Here is a 15,717-nt window from a genome sequence, read left to right on the forward strand (position 1 = left end):
CAATTAACAGTAATTACCTCTGGGGAGAGCAGTGTTGGAAAGGCAAGAGGGCTGAGGAGCCCTTTCTCCACTTTCCTTTTTCACTTTTAAATCATTTCTGCAATATTTAAATTAAAGCAAAAACTTTCTCTCTTCTCTAAGCCCATTCTCCCCAGCCCAGACCACTGTGTCCCTTACCCCAGAATCTTGGCACAGTCATCGTAGTATTTCATCGAATTCTTGACAAAACTGAAGCCATTGACATCACACACAAAGGAGTGACCATTGGCACGAAGAAGGTCAAAACCACAAACTGTTTGCTGCAGAGGAAAGAGGCAAGATGAGAACAAGAACATAGGGAAGACAGTCAATGGTATTATAACAACTATATACGATGTCAGAGGGGTAGTAGACTTGGAGGGGTATTACTTTGTGAGGGGTGTAAATGTTTAATCATTATGTTGTTTTGTATACCTGAAACTAGTATAAAACAATGAAATTAAATTTAAAAAATAAAATGTTTAAAAGAAAAGAGCCCCTGGCCCCTGCTCCTGTTTCTTTCCTTCGTTCACAGCATGCCCCAATTTACCCCCCATCCCCACCCCCGTCCCACCATGGGCCTTCCTCTACCTTAAAAGCTACGCAGACTTTCCTGGCTACCAACTTTTCCATGGCGGTCAGCATGACTGGATATCGAATTTCTTTCCCTTCACTGTCTCGTTCAACCTTCCCATCCAAAGCTGGAGATTTCCTGGCTTCAGCATGGGCATAATCTGGCCCCACTGTATACACCTGCAGGTACATAGCATCACTGAGTATGCCCACAGCTCACCCTGCATATGAGAAGACAATATGAGCACTAGTTCTGCAGACTAGTTGTGAAGAAACAAAAACAAAACAAAACAAAAAAATGCCCTGAGTATTAAGAACAAAGAGACTGACATTTTTCTTATTGAGCCCTGGTGAAGTATCATTATGAAGGTTTCTCCTTGGGATTCCAGCACTATCATCTAGTCCTTAATAAGAAATAAGTTACCAACATTACTCCATCTGCCATGTCCTTGCTCTGACAGTGACAGTATCTACTGCCCCACTTGTTATCTTCACCTGCATATGAAAGCCACTCACATTCACACTTCATTTTCTATGACCCCCTCCATAGGCTTCCATGTGCTCCTCCAGCACCCCATCCCAGCCAGACATTTATAACCTCTGGAATCCCTGTAGCCACCATAACCTTGACATCTGTGCCATCTGTCGGCATAAACTCCTCATAGATGTATGACCCTGTCTTTCGGACGCTGCTCTCAGGAGAGTAAACGCTGCTTCGGCTGCCAATCTTCAGAATGAAAAGGAAGAGAGAAAAAAATGTTGCCTCTACTTTGTCCCCAAATCCTCCAGCTTCCCTTCCCACAACTTCATTTTTGTCCTTCTACCTCTGACTCCCCAAATGCTCAAATGTCAGCCATACCTTACGGAAGAGGCGCTGGCTTCCTCCTCCAGCTGAGCTGGGGTAGTAGATGTAAACATTGTGGTCCTCTGCACTTACTGGCTTCTCCACAAAGGGCTTGGGAAAGACAGCGCCGTTTACCTCTACATGGTCTTCACCTTCTATCAGGTTGCACTCTGAAAGGTAGGTGTGCAGTCATTGCTAGGGCCTAGGTTTGTAGAAAACGTCCAACCCCCATTTCTCCATGTTTTAATCTCCATCATCCTCAAATTTCTATGACTATACCTTAGTAATAAATATGTAATAACTATATGGCATATAAATATAACAATATCTATATAAGAAAAGTCCAAGGCTGTGTCCAAAGATCCATGGCTCTTACTATAGCCATGGCTCTAATAACCAAAGCCTCACTTAGATAGGTGGTGTCTAAAGGATGGAGAACTGGGCTAAGTCATAGAAAGCAAGGCAGAGCAGGACTGGACAAGGCCAGGTACTCACCCTCAGGCCGGGCAGGGTCACGGTTGAGCACAGCATATCGAGGCAGATCAATACCTTCCTCCTGCAGGATCCGGTACACCTCCCTCCTGTCACCCCCCAGAATAAATTAGCTGGGAAAGGTGGGGGGATGGTGACTATGGGGAGAGGCTAGGGAATTCATTTGCTCAGGAACTGGAGACACCAGGGTACAGAACTCAGGAGGGAATAGGACAAATATTAACCATGTTTGTTTGACTATCCCTCCCAGAGTGGGTTCTCTGAACAGGCATACTCTCTGGGCCACCCATCCCACCAGTCAACAGAAAGCTATACCTATCCTGGATGTAATACTGCATAGCCAGGTCATTGATAAGAAAGGGGTTTCGAAGCTTGGAGTAAGCAACAGCTTTGTCCAGAGGAAAGCCTGGGATGGAGAAAGGAAATAAAGAGACCAAAGAAAGTGAAAGAGACAGAGTGAGAAAACATCAAGAGAAATAGAGACGTATTAAAGCTATTAATTGTCATGGAGCTCCTCTACTCATCTATCCCTTCCCTTATCTTTCTGCCCAACTTCCCAAGTCTAGAATGTCCAACAGGAAAAAGTAAAACAGAAATTATTTTTAGGGTCTCTCTAGAGACCCTTAGAACTATCCTGAAATTCAAATATGGGCTTTACACTATCCATAGCAACCCCCCCCCCCCCCCAGGATGTAGGGAAAGCAGACCCCTTTGTACTGCTCTCTGGTGTGTCGGGAAGAGCTGAAGTCCTCTTTACTATCTGACAGTAAGAACCTCACTTCCCAGTCCAGCATTCCCAACACCATTCCTTCCCATTTTCCTTTATAGACCCTAACCTTTGGAGTGGAAAGAAATGAGGCAGTGGCAGGATGGCCAGTTTTCCACAGGTTCATTGAGGATCACATCTTCTCCCAGGATAATAACAGTCAGGTAGTCGAATCTGCAGAGTCGCTCTAGGATTTGGGTCATTGGCTTGGACTTGGATTTCTTGGTCATGGCACAGATGCCAACAATGATCTGAGGTTCAGGAGGCTAAGAGAGGAAATGCTGTCGGGAACTGAGGAACTTCCCAGCTAGCCCATCCCTGTCAGGGAACACTGTCTCATCTTCTTAGGGCACATTTTCTTGCCAGGACTTCAGACCTATGGGGTAAAGGTTGACTCCTAACTTAGGTCTAGATTGGAGTGCCTGTAGGGATTCCTACTGCCTTCAGAATAAGCACCTTTCTACAGTAGGAAATGTGTGCTCAGGCAGAAGAGCCAGAGAACCAACAACCATGAGTCAATATGATAGGAGCTTCAAAGAGAGGCAATCCAACCAATTTCCACGGACCCTCTCCTTAATCAGGATAGGGCCTGTTTATGACAGGGCATCTATTCATTTGGAAAGAACAGAGAGGTGTATCCATCCAAAGGAATCTCAACTCTCTATTACAGGGGTCCCAACACCAAGTTACATCATTTTCTCCAGTCTTACCACTTCATCCTCTTCGTCCTCAAGGAGCTCGCTGTCACTCTCTTCTGTCCTCATGCCTATTCCACGGGTGCCCAGCCCCTCATCTCCAGCTCCAAGGAAGAAGTGGGCTGTGGCACTCTCGCTCTCACTGGCCGGCAATGACCACATCCCCGCCGGAGCACCCACTCATCCCGCTCTGCAGTGGAGGATATCCCATTAGCTCAAAATCCAAGCCCAGGAGCAGTGGGTGGGGGATGGGGAATGGGGAATGAGACAAGAAGCAGGAACTACAAGGGAACTAGGGGAAACAGGAAGCAAAGCTATGGTGACAAGCATCAACAGGGAAGGAGGCATGTGGGCTATGACTCGAAATGACTAACGCTCCATAAGAGAAAAGCAAATTATCCCTTTACCTCCCAGCTCATCCCACCCTCAAGCGTGAGACTGGTAAGCGGGTCGGTAGATTAGCCCTTACAGTGCTGGCATGTCCCTGATTCTGCCAGCAGGAAACACCATTAACTCCAGTAGCAAATGACAAAGGCGGTTCCTCATGGAAGGCTAATGTCAATTCCTACGAGAAAAAGTTCAAGAGCCATTTCAAACTTCGGATTCACTCCAAAATGTTCCTAGCCCTTCTCCACCTCCCCACAGTAGCAGCTCCTTTGGCCCTTAACCCCACCTTCATTCCTACCATGGATTAACTCAAAAAACGTTTATTAAGGGCATCCTATGTTCTAAGCATTATCAGAACATTAAAATTCCCTATGACCCCTCTCTCCTTCACCTGCTCCACCTTAAAAGACAGATACTCAAGTCCAGGAAAGCCATTCAAGGAAATAGGTCTGGTGCTGGTTGTGAGGTTGAGGACACAGGCATCCACACAATAGCCCCCAACCCATTCTCAAACTGAAATTTCAATTTTCTCTCTACTGTGTCCTGGGACTACAGACCCAGGGCTGATCCAGGTCAAAGTCCCTCACACCAGAAGCTATAGTGGAAAAAAAAAAAAAATCCTGCCTAGACTCATAATCTAGAGACTATCTTAAGATGTTCTTGAGTCAGCACAACCTGGCAGTTGCACTTCTGTATACATACACCTAGAGAAATGATGCCTAACCAATTGTGAATATGCTGTGCAGGGGACATTTGGTAGGAGACAGTTTGGGTTATCATATCTGGGGGGGTTGCTATTGGCATCTGGTGAGTAAACCTCAGCAATGCTAATCACTCTAAAATGCATAGGATATTCCTCCACCACAAAGAATTATCCCGTCCAAAATGGTGCTAGTGCTGAGATTAAGAAATCCTGTTGTCGAGAAACTCTTGCACATAAGAAGACATGTGCAAGGATGCTCATAACCTCACTGAGGTAATGGGGAAAACGGAAAACAATTCAGATGTCACAAGTAGGAGAATGGATAAATACAATGTAGTGTATACAAATGACAGCCTAACAGCAATTTTAAAAAATGAATCAAACAACACGGGCAGCTTCCAAATGCAATCTATAGGAATACATACTATACAGTTGTTTGTACAAATAAAAAATATTACATATGTTTATGACTGTATACATAATTAGTAGAAGTATAAAAATATAGACTGGAAAGAAAGACATCCAATTCAAGATGGTGATTAGCTCTGAGGAGAGGGGAGAATGGAATTGAGAAGGATTCGACTGGAACTTCACAACTTTACCTATAATGTTTATTTCAATTTTTAAAAAATCTGAAGCAAATATACAGAAGGTTAACATTTGTTAATACTATATTGTGGGGATACGGGTATCTGTTATTTTTTCCTCAAAATAAAATGGAGTCACACATAAGTAATTTTCCACATTCTCCAAAAGTTCTCAGAAATACTGACCAAAGAAAGCCACAAACTCCTTAAGCGGATGGATTTAGTCTTATAGTTTTCAAATGGTCTTCAATAATTACTTTCTGTATTTTTATTTTAAACCTTTCCATTACAAGTGGGATTTGCAGCTTTGATTAGAAAGTTAGTTAACCTTCATACAGACCTTGACCTTTCTAATCTTCACCATCTGCTTGTCTCCCCTGCTCCACCACCATGGGGAAACCACATTCTCCTTAGACATTTCCAGTTGTGCGCTGGAGGCCTTATACATACACACACCCCTCTTGATTGTCTATTTCTTTGAACTCCTTTTTCGTGATGACCCAATTTCTATGATTTGTGGCATTCCCAAGGTCCCTGTATAGTTTAAGCAAGCAGAATTTTGTAGTACTCTTTTCCTTTCCCTGAAGCAGGAGCTTTCTTTCATGTCTAAAATTCCTAACCTTTCACCCTTTCTTCCATTAAGTCCTTCCTGGTTTTCTACTGAATGTACAGTCTTGTCCTTGTAATTCGATTACAACTGTGTAACAGAGGATGGGAATGGGGAAGGACAGTCTGTTCACCAGAGAGATGAAAGGTCTAAATTCATAGTTAAAGCAAAAATAGAAGCCTGACAGAAATAGCTATGAAATAAGCCAGGATTTATTTAGATGTACCTCTAGGAGAAGCTGGGGTTTAATGTGGTGTTCCAAGAGCCATTCCCATTTTCAGTCCTCATCTCCCTATTCCCTCTCACCCAGTACTTTGTTGCAAAAGAAAAGGAAATGTCAGACTCTACACAAGGCTAAAGGGCAGTCTTACTCAGGCCTGAATCCTACCGGAAGTACAAAAAAGAAAGGGAGGGAGGGAGGAAGGAAGGAGATAAGTAGGTATAAGGAGGGGCAGGTGGGCAATCTTCTCAGGAATATCTATGTTAAATAATATCTGGAGAAGGGGTAGAAGGGAGGGTAAATAGTGTAACTTCATTATCTCTTAGAAGTTAGGGCTGTTTGCACTAGTCCTCTGATTTCCTTTATCACCATGCACTTGATGGAGGGCTCCATCAGGGGTTAAAGGGAAACATCAATACTGAGTCCAGGCAGGAATAATTCCAACCCAGTAAAACTCCAGCCAGTAGCACTACCTATCTCCTTCCCACCTTCTACAGTGGACCCCTTAGTTCCTTCTTGATGCACTTTTTAATCCTTCATACATATCCTTATTCCGCCGCTCACGGACTGTGCTGATGGCGTTCTTAGTATCAACTCACTCCTACTGCCTTCTTTCCCCAACTTGCTAAAATGATTCTTCATTGACTCCCCTGACCACTTCCAACACTGACTGCTGCCCCCTTCCCCTATCGCTGATCAACCAATCCACTTAATAATCCAACTAACCTCACACTCACTGGTTCCCCAGCATTAAACAGCCCTTCAATCCCTCCGATGAGTCACCACACTTGGTAACATATTTATATGGAACCCTCAGTGATCCCCACAAAGACTGCCTGCGATCCACTCTTTCCTCACACTACCCCTCTCTCCAGACTCACCTTCTCTTCTTTCTGCTACAACCCCTTCCTCAAGCTGAGCCTCCAGTCTGACTCCACTTTCACCTCTCCTCACACAGACCTCCCCACCCTGACCTTCTCCCACGCCGACTCCTCCGCTTACGCAGACCCTCCCAAGCCCGTCTCTTCTCTCGCCGACCCCCTCCTCCGTCTTCTCTTCCCACAGCTCGGAGGCACGAAAACCGCCCTCCTATCCTGACTCCACTTAGCCTTTGCCCGCCCCCGCCTTCCCTGCTCACTCTCCCTACGCTGACATTGAGGCCTCTTCGCTGGGTTTCTTTTCGCAGCTGCCCCCAGCGGGTACTAACCAAAGCCTTCATCGCCAACGGAGCCCACTCTACCCAGCCCACCCCCTCAGATACCGCCCCCAGCCCCCAGCCACTCCCCCACCGCCCCCGGCCCTCACTCACCCGCCTCCCTGCGCTCGCGCAGCCGAACCTGCCCTCAGCGACACCTGACAGCAGCCCAATCAAAGAGCGACTTCTCTGCGGTACCACCAATCAGCGGAGGGCGCGCACCGGCAACAGAGTCAGGTTGCGTTGGCCGGCGCTTCTGCGCGGAGGAGGGTGGCCCCTAGTGGCTCTGGGGAGAAAGTGCAACCTGATGCTCCCCTTCCTCCGATTTCCTACTGCGTCGCTACAATCCAGATGCTTGGTCTAGATACTCTCCAATGAAACGAAGAAGTGGGGAGAAGAGCGATGCAGAGGAAGAGACGGAGTTTGTGCCATTGCACCTTCTTGAGGACAAAACCAGGCATTCTGTTTGCTTTGTAAAACAAAACGGGGTATGATATACGTAGAGATCCAATAAATGTAAGTTGAAAATATTAACAAATGTGGAAGAGTGAAAGGGAGACTGGAGACAAAAACAGAGACAGAGAGAAACAGATCAGAAAGTTAAGAGAAGGAACAGAGAGTTATTTATGGAGGAGTCAAGAAAATGGATGGACATGGAAGATTGAGTTGATTCCTGTCTCCACACTCTGCTTGCTCTCTACCTCTAGACTTGTTTGACTCCTTTAGTAGCGTTGAAGTCTTGGACAAGTCACTGAACTTCCTTCAGCCTTCGTTTTCTCATCTGTAAGAGTGGGATTAAAAAATCATTAAGGGGGTGGGGAGATGGTAGAAGAAGGTGAAGGGGGTCAAATATTTTTTTAAAAACCTCATAGGGTACTGATACGTGAAAGCATTTTGCATATGTTTGTATTATTATTATCTTTGCAGCCTCACTTAGATTTCCCTGATCAAAACAATTCCAAGTTCCCTGTTTCTTCTCTGCACCCTTAGGGATCTTACCACTTTTTCAGTAAGGTACCTCATTGTACTGACCCCAAAGCCTCCCAAATGCAATAAAGATGATTCTAAGGACTGGCCCTAAGGGAAGTAGATTCCTCCCTAGTTGCTCAGGCTCCCTTCCACCACTCCAACCCTTCAAACAAGTTATTAAAGCATCTTCTAGGTGATTAACTTGTCTTCTCATCCCCTTGAAAATGTAGACTCAGTCTCTAGTCATCCATTGGAACAATCTAATTCTATTCAATGAAATAATACATACAAGAGTTCCTTGGAATTGTAAAGTACTTTATAAATATTAAATATTATTGATAACAATAATTATTAAATAAATCAAATACCACATATATTGATTACTTAACATTCTGTAGAATGTTTTAAATGAGTATTAATACATGATGTGCCCGTCAGAGGCTCACAGGGAATAAGTATGTAAATACATAACTTTTCTCAATGGAGCTACTATTCAAATTTGGGCAGCTACTTTCCAAACTTGAGTGATTTCTCTCGTCCTCTAAGCAAGTCTTATTTTTCCTTCTGTAATTCTCTCTTCCTGCTTTTAACCTCTTTAATCTTAGTAACCACCCTCTCAAATAATCTTACTGCTCTGGAAGATTATCTCCCTCCTTTATCAGGGTAAATATACACCATTCTAAGTAATTACATTTGCTTACTCATAGCTACTTCTTAATCTGGATAATGAGCCCCCATAGCACAGGTAACATTTTCCATCTCTCCAAGGTGACCACACTCCAACTGCAGAACTCTATCCTCTGATAATTGCTCTCTTACAAGGAGAAGAAGAATTAAGGGATGGACCCAGAAGAGAGGTGGGTGGCTTCTGAGGATACCCATAAATGAGGAAGCCAGGAAAAGGAGCAAGGAGAGCCTGAAAGGAACGAAGGGCATGAGTATAGGGATGAGATGGGGTCTCATTATTGGGGCCAGAGGACAATGTAAAGGGAATTTCTCTTTCTCAAATACTCTCTTGTAAGTTTCCAATTATCTTACTGTTTTATGGGTACACCAAGATAACTGAGGGAGGGGACTAATGCCACCATGCCCACCCCACCTTAACTGACCCTCCATACTGAAGTCCCACAGCTGTATTTTGGCCCCAACATTCATTTACCTTTCTGCCAGGACAAAAGTCAAGTCACACTAAAGTCGCACTGGGAGCTGTGGGAACAAAGCCCTCTTAAATCTGAGGAGCAAGAGGAGGAGAGGGGACCAGAAGGAAGGTGGAAATTCCCTGGAGACTGTATGCCCTTGGACACCGCTTCCCTTTGCACTCTGGATTAAACAGCATTAGGGAATCAAGAGAGGAAATACATGTGGTGTATGGAGACCTGTGCCTACCTGTTCCATTCCTACGCCCAATCATCTCACCACACCCTTCACCTCACCTTACACTCCACTCCAGCCCGGGAACTGGGAGCTACAGAGAGGGAAGAACAGGGAAATGAGGAAGAGGAAACTAAGAATTCCTTGCCCAACCCCAGCTCCACGCCCAGTGCAACCAACAGATAGGCAAGCTTGCAGAGACTACTCTGAGGGAGTCCTGTGAGCAGCAAACTGGTCTGAGCTTGGAAAAGACTGCGAGAAGTAAAAGAAAAGGTGAAGTAAGGGATGAGAAGGAGGGTGGAGGAGGAAAAAAAGTGGGGGATTCTGAGAGGTGTAGGCAGGATGTAGCAGGGCGTCAGGCTTATGGGGCAGGGTCGGGGTGGGGGAACACATCATAGATGGGGTAAGAGTTCATGTTTCCCTAATTCCTCTCAACTTAGTAAAGAGAGCACAGGTGTGAAGGGAGGCGCCTTCGTCCTTTTCCTGGTTAAAAGGAAAAGGTGACCTTGAGCTAGCCGGTGTCCTTCCCAGTGTCTGCCTCTAACTGCTTTTTCTGTGTCTTTCTCTGGTATCTGTGTTTATCCCGCGGTTTGCCCTCGGCCTTCTCCCCTGAGAAGACGGAGAGGTTGCTGGGGCAGGCTGAAAACAGAGAAGAGGTTGGGCAATGTCACTCTCACCCCACGGAGTGACGAATCGGGTGTCCAGTTAAACCGAGAGGCTTGGGGGAAGGGTGTTCAGGTTTCGCCAGACCCCTCGGGTGCTGTCCTTTACTTGGTGCTGAAATCTGGGCGGCCTCGTCCCGGGGATGCGGGCCCCCAAATCTACCTGGCGGATGCTGCCCACCTCTGCCCCCGCACACCTAGCGCAGTGGCAGGCGGGAAGGCGGGGTCTAAGTGAGCCCCACCCCTGGAGACTGCGGCTGGGCCTCCCTGTCCTCCGCCCGCCCGCCAGCTAGCTCATTGCGCCTCTCCTACAGTCTGGTTGGTACCCGCTCCCATTCCAGCCTCCACTCCGGCCCCCATTTCGGCTCCAGCCTCGCACCCAGTTCCGGCCCACAGTCCGCCTGGTTGCATCCTCCCTCCTGGTTCCTGCCCTGAGCCAGCGCCTGCTCCGGAATTCTGTAGCAGGGTCCTCAAGCCATGGCCGGTCCTTTCTCTCGTCTACTGTCCGCCCGCCGGGGGCTCAGGCTCCTGGCTTTGGCTGGAGCTGGGTCTCTAGCTACTGGGTTTCTGCTCCGCCCGGAACCTGTACGAGCCGCCAGTGAACGACGGAGGCTGTATCCCCCGAGGTATCAGTGTCTGAACCCTCCCTCCCCCCGGGGAGGGGCGAGTCATGATGGGAACGAAGATGGGGATGGAGATGAGGACCCGGGCCACAGAGAAGGGCTATAAACACGAAGGCTCTAGAGTGGGGCGCTCTAAAGTCTGGAGTGGGGCATTGTACAGTGGGGTGGGGGTGGAAGCTAAAATCATAAGGCAAAGCATTCCTGGAGACCTGTAACCTGCAGTCCCTGCCCCCAAGACCAGCTCTGTCCCTGTGAGTTCTGGCTGCACCCATTCTGTCAAAATCCCTAATTGAGAGACCAGGAACTGTCCTTTTTGATCTCCATCTCCTTTCCTGCTGCTCTCCCACATTTCCTGAATTCCGCTCCTTAGCCTTTCCCCTCCCCCATTCTTAATGTTGTGCTCAGGGCAGGAAAGAACTGAGCAGATCGGGGGAATTGAGCTGGTCAGCCAGAGGAAGCTAGAGCTGTTGGGAAAGAACAGCCCCTGAAAGTCCCTAATGAGATTACCGAGGTTTAGCCTCCCTGTAATGTCCCCTCCTCCCAAGGAGCACAGCCAGACATAGCTACCTGGACAGCTCCCAGCTGACTGCACTGGGTCTAGGACCCCTGTGCCCTCTCTCCATGGTTACTGGGTCCCCCCCCCCCCTAGCGCTGAATACCCAGACCTCCGAAAGCACAACAACTGCATGGCCAGTCATCTGACGCCAGCAGTCTATGCCCGGCTCTGCGACAAGACCACATCCACTGGTTGGACGCTAGATCAGTGTATCCAGACTGGCGTGGACAACCCCGGCCACCCCTTCATCAAGACTGTGGGCATGGTAGCTGGAGATGAGGAGACCTACGAGGTAGGGGGCCCCCCATAGTTTCCCTGGTGACCCAACTCATCTTCCCAGTAATCCCAGCGCCTTCTCCCTAAAGACTCTTCACTTACCCTCAAGAGTGGACCATTCATACTCATGTTTTCTGACCCAGTGAAATCAATCCACATTTAAAACCAGGGAAGGGATTCCCTCTCCTTAACCACCTTCTCCCTCTAAATCTCCCTCAGGTGTTTGCTGAGCTTTTTGACCCTGTGATCCAAGAGCGACACAATGGATATGACCCCCGGACAATGAAACACACCACTGACCTGGATGCCAGCAAGGTGGGTCAAATATTCCACTTCTGATTTGCATGGCCTTATGTACAACATTCTGTTTTTCCAATCCTTAATGATTTCCAGACTTGTAATCATTATATTGCTGAGCTTTTAGTCTGGGTGAGGGGAAAGAATTGTGTCTTAAGGAGCAGCAGATATGGAGAAGAGAGGGTGGTTGAGAATGACCATATTGCAAGGGAGGCAGTTTTGGGGAAGGATCACCATGCCCCCTTCAACTGGAGTATTGCCCAGTGCATGCAATGAGGACCCTTCTAGTCCTTAAGGTCTCTCCTTCCCCATGGCCCTCTGTTCCCACCCTCTGTGTTTCTGTGACTTATATTAATTTATCTTATTCCCCAGATCCGTTCTGGCTACTTTGATGAGAGGTATGTATTGTCCTCAAGAGTCAGAACTGGCCGAAGTATCCGGGGACTCAGTCTACCCCCAGCCTGCACTCGGGCAGAGCGACGAGAGGTGGAACGTGTTGTGGTGGATGCACTGAGTGGCCTGAAGGGTGACCTGGCTGGTCGTTACTATCGGCTCAGTGAGATGACAGAGGCTGAGCAGCAGCAGCTTATTGATGTGAGGGGCCTGGAGAAGGATCTGGGTGGGGGGAGCAGAACGAAAGAGTTAGAGGAGAGGCTGGGCCTGATGAGCTAGGTGGGCTCCAAGAGCCCTAGGGGCTGCTGTGAGAATTTTTAATCCAGGTCCCTTTATTCTCTCCAGGACCACTTCCTATTTGATAAGCCTGTGTCCCCATTGCTGACTGCGGCAGGAATGGCTCGAGACTGGCCAGACGCTCGTGGGATCTGGTATGAGGCTTACCTTACCTCTTTTGTGCCCATGTCCCCATAAGTGCCTTCTTTTCTCTGTCTCCCCCAATGCTTGCCCTGCCTCTTGATCCCTGTCCTTCCCTCTCGCCTGCCCTCAGGCACAACAATGAAAAGAGCTTCTTGATCTGGGTGAATGAGGAGGATCATACACGGGTCATCTCCATGGAGAAGGGTGGCAACATGAAGAAAGTGTTTGAAAGATTCTGCCGAGGCCTCAAAGAGGTTGGACAAGAGTGGATAAGGGAACTAAGTGGGAGGACATAAGGAAAAAAACAAAGGCTAGAACAGGTAGATTAACCATGTAATTTATCAACCAACCCAGGATATTTCTGATAGTGAAAGAGATCACCATCGATTACTCCAAGACAATAGTTATAAATTAGGACTGTCCAGGGGCAACCAGGATATATGGTCACTCTAAGAATCGGAAGAGAGAAAGAATGTCAGGAATCTAAGGAAGTAAATAAAGCAGTTGCCAAATAATGTGAAAAAGGAATAACTGAGATGGTGAGTCAATGCCTGGGGTGTGTGGTGTGGGATGGTAGCGTGTGCAGATAAGGAAAAGGTTTTAGCCTGGGTTGATGTGTGGAGCAAGAGGTTGGCATGTTCATGGTTCTAATGTAACCAACTCAGTTCTGAGCCAAGGTAGGCCTTGACTTTGGGTTCTGTGATTCTTGCTAAAATATTATGTCTAGGTTTTAAGCTGAGAGCGGGACGGAGATGGGGTAAGGTGGAGGATGAAATGGCTTAAGAAGCGCTAAATGAGGGGTTGAACGGGATCCTCAATCCTATATGGATTGGGTCTCCATATTCAATTCTAGGTTAGGAATCCCCATAAACCCAATTCTTATTATATGTTTTTCTACATACACAGTTCTATTTTGGACTTGTAAAGAGAGGGAGCTCCTCTTTCTTTTAGATTCTAGCTTGGAAATTTCTACTGTTTTGGGCAAGTAATAGATAACGTATTCTAACTGTAAGCTGGTAGGGGAGTAATTTTTAAATTATATGCCTCAGTTTCCTCATCTATGAAATTGGGATAATGAGACTTCCCACATTTTAGGGTGTAGTGAGGATTAAATGAGATAATACATGTAAAATGCCTGGCCCATAGTCAGTGCTCAGTAAGTGTTAGCTGCTGTTATTATTCTAGATGGAAGGGTTTCCCCATGTTCCGCATGTAAGATGGCCCCCTGTGCCATGGTTCTTTCTGCACTTTACTCATGTTAGGTAGTGGTCTTCACATCTATCACTCTGGCAGATCCCCTGTCTCTTCAACTCTATTAGTCATCTTCATGATTAGGATACTTAGTGAAACAAAAACATCCTTCCCACACCACCCTCTACACACACACACACACACACACACACACACACACCTATAAGTCTGGCCCTTCTGCATTGTTTTCACTTGTCTCTCTGCTTTCACACATGTGCTCCTTCCATAGCTAACAAAAGGCTCTCTTGCTTCTTCCTGTTGCAAAGTGTACACTCTGTTTTTCTGCCTGAAAGGACCCTTCCAGGCTCTAAGCTCATTAGCAAAGGAAATGTAATCAATGCATACAGAGCTCACTGAATAATCAATCCTTTCTCAGCTCAGTTTAACACCACCGTTCTTCCCCTTGATCATCCTAGTGCATTATTCCCTCAAGTTTCTCTTCTTTCATATAGAATATTTTTCTGCAATCTTATCATTGTGGGCTTCCAACATCAAAATTACCTTGTATGCAAGATAATAAATGGTTTGCACCCAAAACAAAACATGCCTAAAAAAAAAAAAAAAGAAAGAAAGAAAACTGAGCCATGTCGTTCCTTCACATCCCAAGTTTCTGGTTCTAGACATATTTCTAGATTTTCTATGGGTCTAGCTAAGGGAGGGTCCACATATTCCTGACTTTTCACTAACAGAGCCTTTGTGGACTCAGGTGGAGCGGCTGATCCAGGAGCGTGGCTGGGAGTTCATGTGGAATGAGCGTTTGGGATACATCTTAACCTGTCCGTCTAACCTGGGCACTGGACTTCGAGCAGGAGTACACATCAAACTGCCCCTGCTAAGCAAAGTAAAGGCGCTGTGGGGTTAGAGAGGGGTGTGAGTGAGGAAGGTCGCTGTGTGTGGATGGGAAGGAGTGGGCATTTTGGAAAAGAGCCAGACACTCTGTGGCTAAAGGGTCAGGGAAAGAGCTCTGAGCAGGTTCAGGGCTCTCGCAGGTAGGACCAGCCTCCGCTCCTACTGACCCTGCGCCCATTTTCTGTCCCCTCTAGGATAGCCGCTTCCCAAAGATCCTAGAGAACCTAAGACTCCAAAAGCGTGGCACTGGAGGAGTGGACACAGCTGCCACAGGCAGCATCTTTGACATCTCCAATTTGGACCGACTGGGCAAGTCAGAGGTGAGATCTTCAGGGATTCGGGTGAAGAGAGGTATAGGTCTGTGGGGGTTGAGATATGACAGTGAGTCTCGGGAATGTCATAGAATCTGAAATAAAATTCAGGTGGAGTGGGGAGGAAACTGGAAATGAGTTCTCAGAGCAGGCAAATTAGTGCTAACGAAAGAAACTCAGGTTGTGGGAAGCAGAGATCAAGGTTTAGTGTCCCTCAGGTGGAGCTGGTGCAACTAGTCATCGACGGAGTAAACTATTTGATCGACTGTGAACGGCGTCTGGAGAGAGGCCAGGATATCCGCATCCCTCCTCCGCTCATCCACAGCAAGCATTAAGTCCCCATCCTCAGCTGATGACTTAAGATCCCCAGGACTTCTGCCATTCTAATGGTGGCCCATTCTCCTTGCCCTGGATGCAGCCCCCTGACACCCTCCGTCCCAGTAAAGAAACCTTGCTATGCGCCAGCTGTCTGTGTTATTTCTTATGGTGGGGATGAGGAGGGAGTGACCTCCACAAAAGGCAAAAAGGCAATGGGGTAAGTTATGATGGAAAGAGACTCCAGATATGGCATGCCAGGAACACTATTCTCAGGTGGGTAGAAAGCATTAGCATTTTCCCCATATTTCTCATCAGCACCCTGAGAATAATTAGA

The 15,717-nt window shown here is 47.0% G+C and overlaps 2 protein-coding genes and 1 long non-coding RNA gene across 30 annotated transcripts in view; 1 reads left to right on the forward strand and 2 right to left on the reverse strand.

Moving 5' to 3' along the window:
- Positions 1-7,337, reverse strand: part of PPIP5K1 (diphosphoinositol pentakisphosphate kinase 1) — a 38,374-nt gene extending 31,037 nt beyond the window's left edge. For 23 of the 28 annotated variants that reach the window (XR_012494768.2, XM_074327849.2, XM_074327834.2 and 20 more), the window contains exons 1-10: positions 7,202-7,337; positions 3,858-3,953; positions 3,404-3,578; positions 2,764-2,959; positions 2,243-2,333; positions 1,931-2,016; positions 1,451-1,605; positions 1,217-1,318; positions 610-771; positions 178-299 (exon numbers count right to left, since the gene is read on the reverse strand). Coding sequence is in view for 27 of the 28 variants with exons in the window: in XM_074327849.2 (XP_074183950.1) it covers positions 178-299; positions 610-771; positions 1,217-1,318; positions 1,451-1,605; positions 1,931-2,016; positions 2,243-2,333; positions 2,764-2,959; positions 3,404-3,550 (1,061 nt within the window). In the remaining variant the exon portion in view is untranslated. Of the gene's footprint in view, positions 1-177; positions 300-609; positions 772-1,216; positions 1,319-1,450; positions 1,606-1,930; positions 2,017-2,242; positions 2,334-2,763; positions 2,960-3,403; positions 3,579-3,795; positions 3,954-6,773; positions 6,883-7,201 lie in introns of those variants that run through there. The other 5 variants (XM_074327833.2, XM_074327835.2, XM_074327842.2 and 2 more) reach the window with 3 other exon arrangements.
- Positions 7,338-7,441: 104 nt separating this feature from the next.
- LOC141570595 (uncharacterized) lies at positions 7,442-10,241 on the reverse strand. Its single transcript, XR_012494769.1, has 3 exons — positions 10,105-10,241; positions 7,789-7,868; positions 7,442-7,556 (listed from the first exon to the last, which is right to left on the reverse strand). It is a non-coding gene; the product is annotated as an uncharacterized LOC141570595 (long non-coding RNA).
- Positions 9,526-15,529, forward strand: CKMT1A (creatine kinase, mitochondrial 1A). The gene is made up of 10 exons (XM_019725374.3): positions 9,526-9,700; positions 10,404-10,715; positions 11,362-11,560; positions 11,764-11,859; positions 12,214-12,435; positions 12,580-12,665; positions 12,785-12,908; positions 14,612-14,746; positions 14,949-15,074; positions 15,284-15,529. Exons 2-10 carry the CDS (start codon positions 10,567-10,569, stop codon positions 15,398-15,400), a joined length of 1,254 nt encoding a protein of 417 aa, XP_019580933.2. The 5' UTR covers positions 9,526-9,700; positions 10,404-10,566; the 3' UTR covers positions 15,401-15,529.
- Positions 15,530-15,717: the final 188 nt, after the last annotated feature.

This window comes from Rhinolophus sinicus, chromosome 3, assembly GCF_057876585.1.
Source record: "Rhinolophus sinicus isolate RSI-liver-muscle chromosome 3, RSI-T2T, whole genome shotgun sequence".
NCBI classification, from domain to species: Eukaryota; Metazoa; Chordata; class Mammalia; order Chiroptera; family Rhinolophidae; genus Rhinolophus; species Rhinolophus sinicus.